Below are 16635 nucleotides of genomic sequence, written 5' to 3'. Positions count from 1 at the left end.
TTCCTCAGACATAGTGAGTGAGTTTAGTGTTACGCCGCGTTTAGCAATATTCCAGCCATATCATGGCGGGGGACACCAGATCCTCAGACATAAGGTTCCCATCGCTTGTAATAACAAAAGTAGTGAAAATGCTGTAAATGATTGTTCACTATTTATGTTGCGTCAAAGATTAATCAGTATCCTGAACGTAAATGTGATATATCACACGTATTATAGATATCCTTATTAATACGTTAATTTATTACTCGCCCGTGGAAGATACTGCAGTGTAATATTTTACGGCAATATTACACTTGTGTAATACCGCTGGACATATGACGTCATAATGGTTTAAGTCATGACGTCACAATGGCTCTGTCGCAATGGTATAAGACCTTGCTTGACTCGCAGAAATTTGATATGAGAGTCATCACACTGTAGGCAGTTTCTATCAATTTATGTTGGAGAGTAATAAACAGAATACTAAACTCGCTTCCTTGAAATACCATTTTTATTAAACTCGTAAAAGAATTTCGGTCGTTTGATACCAAATCATTAACTCGTTTAATAAAATTGGTATTACACGGAAGGTCGTTTAGTATCCTCCACATGCATTGCTTGTGTTTGTGACTACTTTGCAGGTCCCGATGTACACTTTGATGAAGGCACCGCATCTGGTTATGTCGCAGTTGACTCTCAAGGAGTGATCAATTACGATAAAAGAAGAAATGTCCAAAGCAGGTCACCTTCACTTATGAAGAACATGGTCTTGAGCGACAAAGGACTTCGTGGACCACATCACGCGTACTTCGTCGTTTCAATAATTTTTGACACCACAGGCACATTTACAAAAGAAAACTGGAAGGCCATGAGGATCATTCTTGGCACACACGCTGCATTTTACACATCAGAGTTGAGAAATAGGGTTTGGAAGTGCAAAGGTACCTGTGCAATTGAACTCGGTCATGATGCAAAGTCCAATGAAGTTTCTGTTGTTATTTATGACAAAAGCATTAGAAAATCACGAAAACCCCTCACTAAAACTGAGTCGGCAGATATTGTAGATGGCAAATGGAGTTTTGATATTGGGTATCTGTTGGATTTCACCAAAGGGCATGTCCACATTATTGACACCAAGAATGCTTCAGTTATACACACATGTACGGGTCTGCCTCTCGGGGAAGCGCTTTGGGCAGCAGTTCACCTGCATGGTTCGGATTCACATGCAAAATTTAAATCAGGGAAAGGTATCATGGCTAACCCACAATTGGAAAGCATGTTGAAGAAACAACTGCAATGAAACAGGGATAGATTCATGTATTATAATGAATATTAGAAGTTGATATTACACACAAACGTTAAATGATGAAATGGAAAAAGTAACCTAGAGTAAGTATATTTTGTAAACGCGACACGTTTATGCATGTTAACCAAGTGAATTCAGCAGGTTGCACCGTCAAAATATTGACTGCATCATGAATTGGAATACTGTATGTTAGATATACTTAAGGAAAATAAATTTGAGATTGTGCTGAAGTATGCCGTGTTCAGTACGTTTTATACAATTGTAATTACATTCTTCCCAGTTTCATCCTTGTCTCCATCAATCTCAGACGTTGCCATCTCAACAGCTCCATGTCATGGTACTGAGGATTGATACTTGATACTGAGGATCCACTCTTGGCGTACGTGTCATTAGTACCGCTTTGTTTTAGTCAGCCGCGACCCGTGAAGATCCGAGTTAAAATTGGTCTTCAGCAAACCATGCTTGTCGTAAGAGGCAACTAACGTGATTGGGTGGTTAGGCTCGCTGACTTGGTTGACACATGTCATCGTATCCCAGTTGCGTAGATCGATGTTCATTCTGTTGATTACGGGATTGTCTGTTCAAGACACGCCTCTTACGGCAAGCATAGGTTACTTAGGAGATAAACATCATGTGTTGGCCAATTTCCGGGTGTTATTGAGTATTTGAAGCACGGGAATTCATTTGGAACCGACGGCATCAGCCGGAGGTTTCAAATGAAATATTCCCGTGCTTCAAATACTCAATAACACCCGGAAATTGGCCAACACATGATGTTTATCGACATTGTAAACACAAAAGTAAACCAAAAGGTCCCACACGTTTTTGTGTCTGCACTCATTGACATCGAGTAGGGTGCAGCAGTGAAATATCATCAGCCGGCCGTTTTGGCTGTCTCCAATGGTAGCATCTAGAACTGCTCATTTGTGACGTCATTCGGACTTTACGTCACAATATGATTTGAATGACGTCATCTCAGCTGACGACGTAACAATAGAATGGTGTGAGCGATGTTTTTATGTATTAATACGCAGCAAATTTCCGGGAATCGAATACCATTTGATCACGTTTTTCAACCAATCAGATTAAAGAACACAGTGACTTTTGGTTTACAATGAAGATTAATTCTAATCGGGATCTTCACGGGTCAGAACTTCTATGTATTCGTATATATCAAATTATAGGCAAAAGAAAGTATGTTGCCAATTTTGATAGTGGTTAATAATGAAAGAGACAAACATGTTTTGGGTTGTGATGTATTTGATATGTGCTTTTCTAGTTGTGTTTTTGACCGTAACTTTGCATTGTTTCCGCGTCTGAATTTGGTCTGGTGACGCTTTGATTAAATCAAAGTCTCCAGTATAATATATATTATGCTGTCTTTCATTTATCGTTCTTTTTGTGTGAACCAACATATTGAATCAAATGCACATAGAGTAAGTATTTCAGATATGTATTCAACAGGTATCATTTCGAATAATGCGTGTAAAGTACAGAATGTTGCGACAAGGAAAGTTATTTGAAGCAAAGAAACAATTCTCAAAAGTCTGCCTAATGTAAGCACTTGTATTCATGATGGTCGATACAAATGATTACTGTGCTTATTTTTGTCTAAAACCCTCTTGTTGTGATGTATGGCGGAGCTGGCAAATCTGTATCACTTCCATATATGGCACAGTCCCTAAGATCACAGGGACTTGTGCGCCATTCATATCGGAGACCAACTGGCGACTTGCTCTCACAGCCAGCTACAGATACTGATACAGAGTTTGTGTCCTGGTCTGTGATTGGTGCAGCCACCCATTCATCTAAGTCTGCGCATTCGGTTGAACTCGTGCTGGAACAGCACACCTGCAATACAAGTACGTGGAATATTACGTCTTCCTAAAAAATAGAATAAAATAAACTTGCCATAATCGACCTTGTACCACTTCCTAGTATGAGCTGAAAGTAATATTGAACGTCGCATAAGCGTATGTTTCAAATCGATAATCGTAAGAGGCGACTAACGGGATCGGGTGGTCAGGCTCGTTGACTTGGTGGACACATGTCATCGTATCCCAACTGCGCAGATCAATGCTCATGCTGTTGATCACTGGATTGTCTGTTCCTGACTCGATTATTCCATTCCAAATCCTAGTATGAGCTCAAAGATTTATAGAAAGTCGCATAGGCGGATGTTTCAAATCGATAATAAATTCATACATCAGGCCAATGGCGCACGGTGTGCACTGTTGTTAAAGATGCTACCATGTACATGTAAGCGGCCCAATCACTTTGAACACGATCACTCTTGTTGGTTATGATCCCAGGTGCCACGATTCTTTTGTCACTCCACCTCACCTGTGCTTGTGGGAAGGGTCACATGTCCCCATTTCCTACCTCATTAAACTGGCATCACTTTACATACAGCATTTCCCCTAATACAACAACTCACAAGGGTATCCTAATTGCAATTGTGTCATCTAGTGTATAAAACAGTGAGCATAAAATGGAATAGAATCAAGAATGGACTACTACTATAGGTGTCAGTGAGCAATTGATATAAAACATATAGTCATATTGGCACTGCTTCGGTCGTACCGTGATTTAAACAAGCTATACATTTACGATACATACAGTTCAATTACAGAAATCGGTCGACAGAAGACAATGAAACCAACTAGAATATCACAGAAACAGAATTTAAAACTAGCATCTATCTCTAAAATTTGATTTCCAATTAGAACAATACAATAAATAGTTTGGCTAAAGGTAGATCACCATACTACGGACCATAGGGACTTACAGTACCTTTGGTACCAGCATGGATCTAGCTGGATTTACACCATCGTCTCAACCCTCTGTTAGGATACAGCTACTAACATAAGTCGTTAATTTAAACTGCCAATTATAAATTATTATCTATTCACAAAACATTTAGCATTTTTTTCAAACACTTCAATACCTCTTACAGTTGCAATAACTAAATGAGAATTAACATAAGTAAAAAGATCCTTCACTGTTTTTAGACTGAAATATTGATCCCTTGTCCTGGAACAATCAACACAGTCAAGCAGGACATGCTTGACCATGATTCTTAATCATCGCATAATGACCTCTTCAGATCTGGACTGATGGCTCAATTAGGTGTAACCGATGCGTGGTATTATACCTACTGGGGTGTCCCACTTCTACAATTTCCTAGTCCCTAATCGTACATCGGTCCCTAATAAAACAGATTGTCCGCCAAAATGGAAGATACACACAGGCGTACTTGTTCAAAGGATGACAATGCTATGTTCACAGTAAGAACAGCTTGTACTATCTTCAATGTCATCTCTTTTTTCGTTTGTTTAATGTACCTCAAAGCCGTTGTTGTTAAGAACTTTTATAGGACTGTCGTCTCCGTAGTTCACGTTAAGGATGTTGTTGACGTTGTTAAGGCTGAATGTTTGAGGGAGAGGACCCTGAAACTTTACCCCTTCCTCTTCATAAGCCACTGACCTTGCCCCGAGCACCAGACGGGAGGCGATATCCTGCTTATACCGTGGATGGATTCTGGAAATAGGTAACACCTGTACAGATCGAGATTGTGTATTAAACATGGCTACTTTCAAATAAACATAGAGTCTTTTCCAGCTATGATTGCATGTTGTATTTTCATTGTGATTAAATATCGGGACGCTGTTTGTAGTAAAATGTGGATACCTAGACTTATATTCGAGTTCATTCAGCGAGCACACAAAGTTACACATCTAAAATATGCCCTCATTATGATTAATTAATTACTTACGCACCAAACGGGGAGTCATAATCTGGGAGATCAATGGCTACAGCCATGAATGTTTTGGGCATCTTGTCGTTGGGCACAAAACCAACATCTGCCGTTTGAGACCACCTGAGCGCAGGGAAAGTTCCCACATCCGTCGATTTGCCATTTGGAGCGAGCTGATCATAGAAAGGTACATTATATTTATATATCAATCAGATTTATTTCGTAATTCAGGCCACATGGCACATAGTACAGTTGTTGAATAAAGTATTTTAGGTCAGGTATCCAGAGTGTTACATATCAATTTAGATAACTTACATAAATATAAAGCTATCGAGCACAGTACATAATTTTCACAGGAGCTGAATATTTTTCGAACATGAGTGTACCATTATAATATGTCTGTATCGAGGTAAGCAAACACTTGGTCAAGTGAGTATATTTCTTACAATTAAAGAAGACATGGTATTCATCTTCTATGAAATTGAGGTCAAAGAATGCTGAAGACAATTCCCTTAACTTACCGTCATTATCTCACATCCAAACCATTTCCGTTATTATTCTAATCACAAATGGTTTCGCAAGGTCTTATGAAGACGTCTGATATTAAAACCTTATACGCTTGTTTAATACTGAACAGTATAATCGTGTTATTAACAAAATACTATAAAAACGTTCTATCGTTGAAAAAGCAAACTCTGGACATATAATCCAAACTCTGTCTGTACAATAATGCTAATAACGGATTTATGTTCAATTCAAAGGGTCCTTCTCTATTAGTTAAAGGAGATTAAATAATGACAGAACATATTCACGTCAATAAGAGGTTTACGCAATACTCGAGGGTTTATGTTACCCGTGAAGGTCCGGGTTAGAATGAACCTTTAGTAACCCATGCTTGTCGTAAGAGGGATCGGGTGGTCAGGCTCGCTGACTTGGTTGACACATGTCATCGGTTCCCTATTGCGCAGATCGATGCTCATGCTGTTGAATACTGGATTGTCTGGTCCAGACTCGATTGTGACAGGACAATCCTTAACGTCACGTTGCCGCCATATAGTTTTGTCAAAATCTCAAACTGATTTAAACGTAATTAAGATGATGTCCAATGTAAACGTTTGATACTGACTAAATCAAGTAACCTGTACGTTAAATACTGACATATGTATGGACAGTAACTTCTTTTATTCTGTGAGTGCAACGTTTTGGTACATATTCTTGTACGTTGTTTAGCACACTTGAATGAGTGAGTGCTTATGGTTTTGCGCCGCTTTAGCAATATTCCAACAATATCACGGCGGGGGACACCAGAAATGGACTTGACACATCATACGCATGTGGGAAATCGAACCCGGGTGTTCAGTGTGACGAGAGGACTCTTTAACCATTAGGCTACCCCACCGCCCCGAATGTAACCTGTATATACACTAACCTGTACGAATGTTTGTGATCAGCCTTTATTGCCGTTACATCAACAGGAACCAGTGTAGGTGCCACTATACTAACACCTATAGTTTGGAAATTTGACCTTCAAACATTCTGTTCACAATTATTTTGTAATATCCTGAACTACCTGGACAAATCCAAACGGAAACTGGCTGTCTGTCTCCTGTTCGGAACTGGCATGGAATTTTTCTCTCCAATCATTTATCATGGCAGGAAACTGACATTCATAAAGATCTGGATTCCCAGCATTGCCCTCCCCTGTGAGAAATATATCATGCATGAAATATCAAGATCATTAGATGGTCAAATGTTGTGTACTTCACCATAAGCTTAATAACATTTCTTACTGTATATAAGAGAAGGTTTGATAATAAATATTCAGCAGCACAAAATAAAATTAACTCCGGCATATTTCAGTCTGTGGTTTCAAGAAACAAAATACTAGATTACCTTGATACCATAATGCACCAAATATGGTCATGTCGAGAAACGGGTTGATCATAGCATTCCACAATACTGATTTATCACGAGGGCCTCTAAAGAAATGGAAAAGATCATCAACAAATTGGTAAATATCAAGCAAATGTCAATACCGTTCATCAGGTAGGAATATGTCTCCTGGAGGATATAGAGAATTGTGTATAGTGATGCCCAAACTGATCCAAAGGACTGATTTATCACCTAGGGCTCTAAATGGAAAACATCAGAGGTTAGATCATTCACAATTTTATCAATATGAAGCAAATGCTATTCCCGTTCATCAGATAGAAATATATCTTTTTCTTGTGAATATATGCTCAAACCCCTTTCATGCAAAGCCAGGAATGGATGCTTGTCAAAAGTGTGTGTGAAAACAGTGTCCACATGCCTTTTGTTGTGTGTAGGACATTTGGTAATGGCGTCGGGAGAGGACCAGGCTTCAATGGGCGTCCCACCCCATGCTGAGTCTATCAGCCCAAGGGGGTAGTTCCTGTTAGGATACAGGTACTCCCCAAACAGCATACACAGACCAGAGAAGGACGACACGGTGGCTGTTCAACATATGTACACCAAAGTTATATTTGAAAAATGAAAAGCATGATATCTTTCTTTTGTACCCTAAATTAAACCCTTGTCCAGCTGGGAAAGAGTACTGAAAGCTGAAAGTACGTTTTAACTTGTTAAATCAAACTAAAAATTACTCTAGCCTTGTGGGAGTGAAACACATTTCAAGATGACAGTTTATACTGCTATTTCAGAGTTAGATAAATTATTACACTCATCTTCCGTAAATATATATCATATACATGTGTGGCTCAAACCAAACCCCCTTAATATCACTGTTGTCTTGGAAACTACATAAACTTGGCGATACTCTACCATCAGTTGGCTCAGTCCACTGAGTGGCAATGCTCTGTACGTCTTCCAAAGGCGTGGTTGATTCCACTGTTGATGTCTTGAAAATTCTGATAGTCTTGAACTTCAGTGCTTCTGCGATTTCCGCAGATGAGTTAATGATCTGAAACCAGATGGATGTTGCATTTACTAAAACAATTTTGTGAATAAATATTCTTCATAAATACATGTAATACCCATAATGATGAAAGAGTGTCAAGGAATAAACATATAAGGAATATAACCCTTCGGGAAGTGGCCTTTTCACCACAGGAACTTATGTATGTATCTACTTGGTGTGCTGTTTGGTGTGATGTTCCAATAGTGCTAAAAGAGGTAACGATGACATTCAATCAAAAGACATGCGAGCATAAATAGTAAATTCCTTTTTCGCCACTAAAAGAGAGAGAAATCATTATTCAAAGGAAGAAGCTTTGGTTTGATGACGTAAGTCTTAAAACAAAGGTTCCCAGCTTGCTATGTCTGATTTCTGACTTTTTCTGAGACTTTGAGTCAATGGCTTGTAAGTTCACCATGAGGCGAGACACATCTCTATAGGAACGTGAGAATGGCTTGTGTTTTTGACTTAGTTTTCGTGCATTTATGTGTGTTTATTCCGACACTAACTAGTATTTCGTCAATTGACGATATTTTCTGACATTTCTGAGCATTTTCCCAACTTCAGACTGCTAATATTTTCCCTTATAGCTCGGAGACACTCCATCTTATTGTTAGCAGGGACAATTATCCAAGTATGCAGTGTTAACAGGACTTGGAGTTTGCATGTCAATTGAATCCAGGACACCTGGTTTGACAATAAGAATTATGAAAGTTTATATCCCAGATGCGACTACTTGCACAGTCTAAACTTTAGGTATTATTCACGCCTGGAATTAATTACATGAAAAGTGGCTACATTTGAAATACGTTTTTGTACTGGACGTCTTCGTTTTAAACGGTGTTTTCGTTATCACAAAATAACTAATTTCTGGGAGACCGATATTTTCACATTAGTGATTTTCTTTGAAAATAATCTCCTCAACATTTGAAATGAGTTTGTGTAGTGAACACCTTCATTTGAAAGTGATGTATTGGTTGTCATAAAAGAGCTTATGACTGGGAGACCGATATTTTGACATAAGTAATCGACTTTTCTTTGAATCTCCCCTCTACACCTGTATACGAATGACGACTCACCCACCTGACTCATTGTAAACACCATGTTACTTTGTCCAGAGCACACCCATACGTCACCAAACATGACGTCTGTTAGAGTTAAGTCCCCTTCTGACGAGGACGCTGTCAAGGTGAAGGGACCAGGGTCAGTGACAGCTGGCAGTTTAGCCTTCCATAATCCCTCATTTCCATTAGGGTCCTTCACAACCTTGACCTTGACCTCTCCTTTGCCACTGACCTTGACTGTAACCTCGTCTCCAATTGTTGCAGCATGACCCCAGACTATCGCCCTCTGGGGCCCTCTTTGAAGAACCATGTGGTCAGCATAGTATGACGCAAATTTCAGCACGGCGAACGTACCTTGACGGACAAGAGACGTTTTTAAGTGAGCATGGAGCACACGAACCAAACTCTGATGATAAACAACCTCAGCTGAGGATATTTTACGGTAGATTTTACCGTTCCTGTTATATGAAACACCATCAAGTAGTGATAACACCAGGTGTCATTAAAAGGGTGTTAAAAACCTCTGATGATAATGACCATGGGATGATCTTTAGAGGCCCCTCAGCTTGGAACATGCCAACTGTACCTGCACGCTTTATACCGCTGGATAGGTACGAATCTCATTATAACTGATTTATGTTCGTTATGTGTTTCACTACCATATGGGTTCATTTTATTAGCGCTGCCGATATAAAACCCTTTAGAATGCCTCTTAAAACTTCCTTTGTCATCCAACAAATCCTGGAAAAGAGTTTTTCAAATAGAAATAACGTTAACAATATATTAATTATACTTACTCGATATGTTCAAAAGAAGTAACAGCAGCTGTTTCATGGTGCGAAGGACGAATGGTGTGTCAGCTTTTCAGATATGGGTTATCTTTGTAGGGCAATATAACCGTCTGAATTCACTGAATTTCATGACAGGACTCTTTGGTCACACAACACTTAAGAATCAGGCGAATATCTGTATTTGATATATTTGATATTCAGCTGCACATTAAATGTGTATCAAATGTACAACATTTTAGACGAAACAGTGCTGTAGGATCGTACTGGATATGGTTATGATTCCATCACAGACAAAGTTCATTCATGGCAACTAACAGGTGAAGTGATCAGGTGAAGTAGGTTTAACGTTGCATAAAAGCTAATTGTAGTTAAATAGAAACGTGCATGCATGCACATGTATACAACTGTGTGGTTGTCGTCTCCCACTTGTAAACCGGGCTGGTGAGAGTTGCGATAGCAACTTAAACATTTATATAATCAATTCCAAGTATTTTGGGATAGAGAAATTCATCAGGAAATATCATCTGATCCATTCGGTATTGCGCAAAGGAATTGAAAGGATCATATCTTGTGGGGTGTAGCGGTTCAAACGGTGACACACAATCAACCTCGAGACTGGCTACTTGCCACAACAAACACAATAGTTACTGAGGATCTATCGTAATCTGGACCCGTGAAGTAACCTTCAGGAAAACCCATGTTTGTCGTAAGAGGCGACTAACGGGATCGGGTGGTCAGGCTCGCTGACTTGGTTGACACATGTCATCGGTTCCCAATTGCGCAGATCGATGCTAATGCTGTTTATCACTGGATTGTCTGGTCCAGATTCGATTATTTACAGACCGCCGCCATATAGCTGGAATATTGCCGAGTGCGGCGTAAAACTAAACTCACTCACTCACTCACTCCGTGGATAAACATCAAGGCTTGTATCTCCGGGCCGCTTGTATTTCCAAGTAATACCTGAAACCCACGAGGTATCAACATGCCTCGTGAACATAGAACTTCGAGTATGTATTTGGTTGTTTGATGTGATACGTTTGATATAGTCAATTTATTTGTGTTTTTCACCATAATCGTGCAGTGTTTCAGTCTGGTAATGCGTTGGTTAAATCGAAGTTTCCAGCATATATACTGGACAAAATAAGTTAGGGATATTGGTATTTTTATGAGTGATATATTGTCAGTGTGTCAGTGAATAAATAGATCATTATTCATAATTTCAAAATTTACATATATCCCGAACTATTTTTGTCCAGTATACTTCCTTTCCGTTTTCCTAACTAAATTCAAATGGTGTTATTTCGAATAGTGCGTGTAAAGTACAGTATGTGTGTCACCAAAGGGAAGATATCTGAAGCAAAGAAAGAAATATAACAAAATCGAGTAATGTAAGCACTTGTATTCATGATGGTCGATACAAATAGTTGCTGTGCTTATTTTTGTCTAAAACCCTCTTGTTGTTATGTATGGCGGAGCTGGCAAATCTGTATCACTTCCATATATGGCACAGTCTCTGAGATCACAGGGACTTGTGCGCCATTCATATCGGAGACCAACCGTGGACTTGCTCTCACAGCCAGCCACTGACACCGATACAGAGTTTGTGTCCTGGTCTGTGATTGGTGCAGCCACCCACTCATCTGAGTCTACGCATTCAGTTGAACTCGTGCTGGAACAGCACACCTGCAAAACAAATGCATGGAATATTACGTCCTCCTAAAAAATCAAAGAAACAAACAAGCAATAAAAAATTTTTTTAAAAAAACCCGAAACAAAATAAAACTTGTGGTGGGGTGTGGTCATGTGCAGGTCACACATCAGTTGAAGTTAAGCAACGTTGGGCATGGAAAGTTCTTGGAGAGGTGATGTGTTTGGCAGCTTGACTCCTGACAGTTTCTGGACTTCAGTCCTGCATGACAATGAAGCACATGTGATACATGTGGTCTCACCTAAAGCAAGTGAGTTTGTTCAAAATGGCATTTGTTCACCCAGCAGAAAATGGGTACCCGGTGGGATAAGCCATGTGTCCTAACAGGCAGCTTGGGTTATCCGGGATAATAATCAGATGATGTAGCGCTTCGAGCATGTGCCTTGTACATGGAAAATGCCATTATAGATTGACACTTATCTTTGAATATGTTCCACTTTCTACTTTCTCAAAGTAATATAGCTACAACGTCGCTTAAGCCTTCGTTTCATATAAACAATATATTTACACATCATTTTCATCATTTCAACTGTTTTCCTAACACACTAACGCACAAGGATATCCTAATCGCAGCTCCTACATGTATAAAACTGTGAAGAAAATAAAAAAGGAAACAGAATATCAAAGAATATCAAAGAAACAGAATAAAAAAAACTAGCATCTATCTCTAAAATGTCCTTCACATGTACAGCACTCCGATATAAACGAGCTATAGATCACCAGCATCTGAAAGGCTAATGCGACATGGCCGCATAAACACCTTTTGCAATCCGCCATGACAGCCCAAATATGTGCAACCGACAGCTGGTTTTATTGCATGCAAGTTGTGAATATTTACTTGGGTGTCCCACATTTTCTCTCTGGGACTTAGACCATATCCACAGCATGTGAACAATTTGGATAATTTCTTTTTATCTTTAAAAGATACAATATCCCAAATCGTACTTTTGTCCCTTAAAATTAAACAGATTGTCAGCAAAAATGGGAGATACTCAAAGACGTACTTGTTCAAAGGATGACAATGCTATGTTCACAGAAGGAACTCATTGTCCTATCTTCTATTTCATCATTTAAGAAAAAGGATTAAAACTAAACAAATGTACCTCAAAGCCGTTATTGTTGAGAACCTTTATAGGATTGTCGTCTCCGTAGTTCACGTTAAGGATGTTGTTGACGTTGTTAAGGCTGAATGTTTGAGGGAGAGGACCCTGAAACTTTACCCCTTCCTCTCCATAGGCCACTGACCTTGCCCCAAGCACCAGGCGGGAGGCGATATCCTGCTTATACCGTGGATGGATTCTGGAAATAGGTAACACCTGTACAGATCGAGATTGTGTCTTAAACATGACTTCTTCAAATAGACATAGAGTCTTTTGTAGCTATAAATGCAAGTCGAACTCTTCTATATATTTAGATCTGAAATGATGATTCTTACCTTTCTTTGCAAGAAGTTGTATTTTCACTATGATTAAATATAGGGACTACGTTTGTCCTTCACGGCAGATACCTAGACTTATATTCAGAGTTAATTCAGCGAGCACACAAAGTTACACATCTAAAATATGTCCTCATTATGATTACTTAATTACTTACGTCCCAAAAGGAGAGTCATAATCTGGGAGATCAATGGCTACAGCCATGAATGTTTTGGGCATCTTGTCGTTGGGCACAAAACCAACATCTGCCGTTTGAGACCACCTGAGCGCAGGGAACGTTCCCACATCCGTCGATTTGGCATTTGGAGCGAGCTGATCACAGAAATGTGTTATCAACAGATAATCAACTTTTTAAAACCTCATGTAGTCAAACGAGCAAACCTTGATGCGCAACCAATAACAAGTAACAGATGTCGTAATGCTGATTCGACAGTATTGTGACAGGACAATCCCTAACGTCAAGTTTCCACCATGTAGTTGTCTGTCATAATCTCAAATTGATTTGAAGGTTTTTAAAATGATGTTTGATGAAAAAGTGACACTGATATCTTAATAACGTCACTTGTACACATACAAGAATGCTTGTGATGAGCCTTTATGGTCGTTACACCAACAGGAACCAGACTTCGTTCTACTTCACTAACACCTACAGTCTAATTTCGTAGGTTGTATATATGTCGAAGAGTTTTGACTTTTAATGGTTCAATTCACAGTTGTGGAAGAATATCCGGAACTACCTGGACAAATCCGAACGGAAACTGGCTGATTGTCTCCTGTTCTGAGCTGGCATGAAATTTTTCTCTCCAATCATTTATCATGGCCGGAAACTGACATTCATAAAGATCTGGATTCCCAGCATTTGACTCCCCTGTGAGAAATATATCATACATGAAATATCAAGGTCATGAGATGGGCAAATGTTGTGTACTTCACAACAACATGAATAACATTTCTTACTGTATTAATTTCCAATTGTATATATAATACAGTTTTCGAGAAGAAACCCGTATATTTTAACATTCGGTACAAAGTAAACACAACTCTGGCATACTCCAGTGTGTAGTTTTACGAAACAAAATACTAGATTACCTTGATACCATAATGCACCAAATATGGTCATGTCGAGAAACGGGTTGATCATAGCATTCCACAATACTGATTTATCACCAGGGGCTCTAAATGGAAAACATCAGAGGTTAGATCATTCACAATTTTATCAATATCAAGCAAATGCTATTCTCGTTCATCAGATAGAAATATATCTTTTCTTGTGAATATATGCTCAAACCAGTTTCATGCAAAGCCAGGAATGGATGCTTGTCAAAAGTGTGTGACAACAGTGTCCACATGCCTTTTGTTGTGTGTAGGACATTTGGCAATGGCGTCGGGAGAGGACCAGGCTTCAATGGGCGTCCCACCCCATGCTGAGTCTATCAGCCCAAGGGGGTAGTTCCTGTTAGGATACAGGTACTCCCCAAACAGCATACACAGACCAGAGAAGGACGACACGGTGGCTGTTCAACATATGTACACCAAAGTTATATGTATCTCATAGAATGAAAAACCTTGTCTGGCTGTGAAAGATTACGGAAGACTTAAAGTACATTTTAACTGGTTAAATCAAACTATAAAGAACACTAGCCTTTTGGGAGTGAAACACATTTGAACATGCAACAGTTTCTACTGCTATTTCAGAGTTAGATAAACTATTATACTTTTCTTCCATAAATATATATCATAAACACGACTGACCCATATAAATATCACTGTTGTATTGGGAACTATGTAAACTTGGCGATACTCTACCATCAGTTGGCTCAGTCCACTGAGTGGCAATGCTCTGTACGTCTTCCAAAGGCGTGGTTGATTCTACCTGTGATGTCTTGAAAATTCTGATAGTCTTGAACTTCAGTGCTTCCGCGATTTCCGCAGATGAGTTAATGATCTGAAACCAGATGGAAAGTACGGCTATTGTGGTTAGTAGAATTATTTATTGATATTTCTTCAATATATATTTTCTTCATCAATATATTATCTTCATTTCTTAGTATTTTCCCAACTTCAGACTGATATCTGTTTTCCCAGTAGCTTGAAGACACAATGTTCAATCTTATCATTAGCAATGTCAGCAGGACCTGGAGTTTGCACGACAATTGGATATACGACACAGGGTGGCAGAATAGTTACGTCAGTGGTTTGGCATAAGAATTTAAAAGTTCATATCCCTGGTGAGACTGCTTTCATAGTTTAGACTTTGGTGATTATTCAAGCCTGGAATTTTAAGAAATCAATCACATAAACAGTCAGAAATGGCAACATTTGAAATGAGTTTGTGTACTAGACGCTTTCATTTGAAAGCGATGTATTGGTTTTCATAAAAAGAGCTTAAGTCTGAGAGAAGGATATTTTTACATAGGTATTCGACTTTTCTTTGAATCTTCCCTCCATTGCTGTTATGACACATGTGTATGAATGACAACTCACCTACCTGACTCATTGTAAACACCATGTTACTTTGTCCAGAGCACACCCATACGTCACCAAACATGACGTCAGTTAGAGTTAAGTCCCCTTCTGACGAGGACGCTGTCAAGGTGAAGGGACCAGGGTCAGTGACAGCTGGCAGTTTAGCCTTCCATAATCCTTCATTTCCATTAGGGTCCTTCACAACCTTGACCTTGACCTCTTCTTGACCACTGATAGTGACTGTAACCTCGTCTCCAATTGTTGCAGCATGGCCCCAGACTATCGCCCTCTGGGGCCCTCTTTGAAGAACCATGTGGTCAGCATAGTATGACGCAAATTTCAGCACGGCGAACGTACCTTGACGGACAAAAGTCGTTTTTCAATGAGCATGAAGTACACAAATATTACAATTTCTCTGCTCATAGGAAATATCTGCTAAAGGCACAGTGGATTTTACGATGAATAGTATATCATTCGAAATGTACCTGTAGACTTTATAGTTCACACTGCTTTGAGGTGTGAACTGGAATCTTATCTAATATACATCTGTTGTGTGCTTTACCTTCAAATGTTGTCGTTTTACTGGTGCTGCCGATTTAACTCCCCGACGCAGAAATGCATGTCAAAAGGGCATCCATGATTCAACAAATCCAGGTAAAGAAATTTTAAATAACAATACTGTTAGTGATTTAATGATTATACGTACTTGATATGTCCAAGAGAAGTAACAACAGCTGTCTCATAGTGCGAAGGACGAACTGCTACGTCAGCTTTTCAGACATGGGTTATCTTTTTAGGGCAATATAACCACATGACATCTGTATAATCAATGCCAGGAATTATGGGATAGAGAATTTAATCAAGAATGACATCTGATCCATACAGTACAGTCCAAAGGAACTGAAAGGATCATATCTTATAGGGGAGTAGCGGTTCAAACGGTGACACACAATCAACCCAGTGACCAATCCATCGAGCCTCGCTACTTGCCATAACAAGCATAGTTATTGATGATCTTTCGTAATCTGGAATTCCCAAGGACATCTGGTGTATCGCTTGTGTCAAGACTAGGTTTATAAATCAGGTTGAAATGCCAGTGTTCAAATCTTTACATGCCATTATGAAGATTAATCCAAATTTACTTTGAATTCACTCTCATGTATTGGCACTAAGGTTATGTTTCTATATGT

The 16635-nt window shown here is 39.2% G+C and overlaps 2 protein-coding genes across 2 annotated transcripts; both read right to left on the bottom strand.

Moving 5' to 3' along the window:
* Positions 1-2827: 2827 nt before the first annotated feature.
* LOC124270309 (sialate O-acetylesterase-like) lies at positions 2828-9914 on the bottom strand. The gene is made up of 9 exons (XM_046705350.1): positions 9839-9914; positions 9061-9395; positions 7845-7983; positions 7354-7516; positions 6936-7021; positions 6613-6743; positions 5061-5215; positions 4630-4825; positions 2828-3136 (listed from the first exon to the last, which is right to left on the bottom strand). Exons 1-9 carry the CDS (start codon positions 9873-9875, stop codon positions 2897-2899), a joined length of 1482 nt encoding a protein of 493 aa, XP_046561306.1. The 5' UTR covers positions 9876-9914; the 3' UTR covers positions 2828-2896.
* A 1305-nt stretch (positions 9915-11219) lies between these two features.
* On the bottom strand, positions 11220-16265 carry LOC124270308 (sialate O-acetylesterase-like). Its single transcript, XM_046705349.1, has 9 exons — positions 16152-16265; positions 15468-15802; positions 14786-14924; positions 14331-14493; positions 14069-14154; positions 13717-13847; positions 13137-13291; positions 12647-12842; positions 11220-11518 (listed from the first exon to the last, which is right to left on the bottom strand). Exons 1-9 carry the CDS (start codon positions 16186-16188, stop codon positions 11279-11281), a joined length of 1482 nt encoding a protein of 493 aa, XP_046561305.1. The 5' UTR covers positions 16189-16265; the 3' UTR covers positions 11220-11278.
* Between the last annotated feature and the right edge of the window lie 370 nt (positions 16266-16635).

Source organism: Haliotis rubra, unplaced genomic scaffold, assembly GCF_003918875.1.
Source record: "Haliotis rubra isolate DU_JTF1 unplaced genomic scaffold, ASM391887v1 Scf1507, whole genome shotgun sequence".
In the NCBI taxonomy this organism is placed as follows: Eukaryota; Metazoa; Mollusca; class Gastropoda; order Lepetellida; family Haliotidae; genus Haliotis; species Haliotis rubra.
Note: the sequence above shows the minus strand (reverse complement) of the source record. Positions and strands in the feature narration are given on the sequence as shown.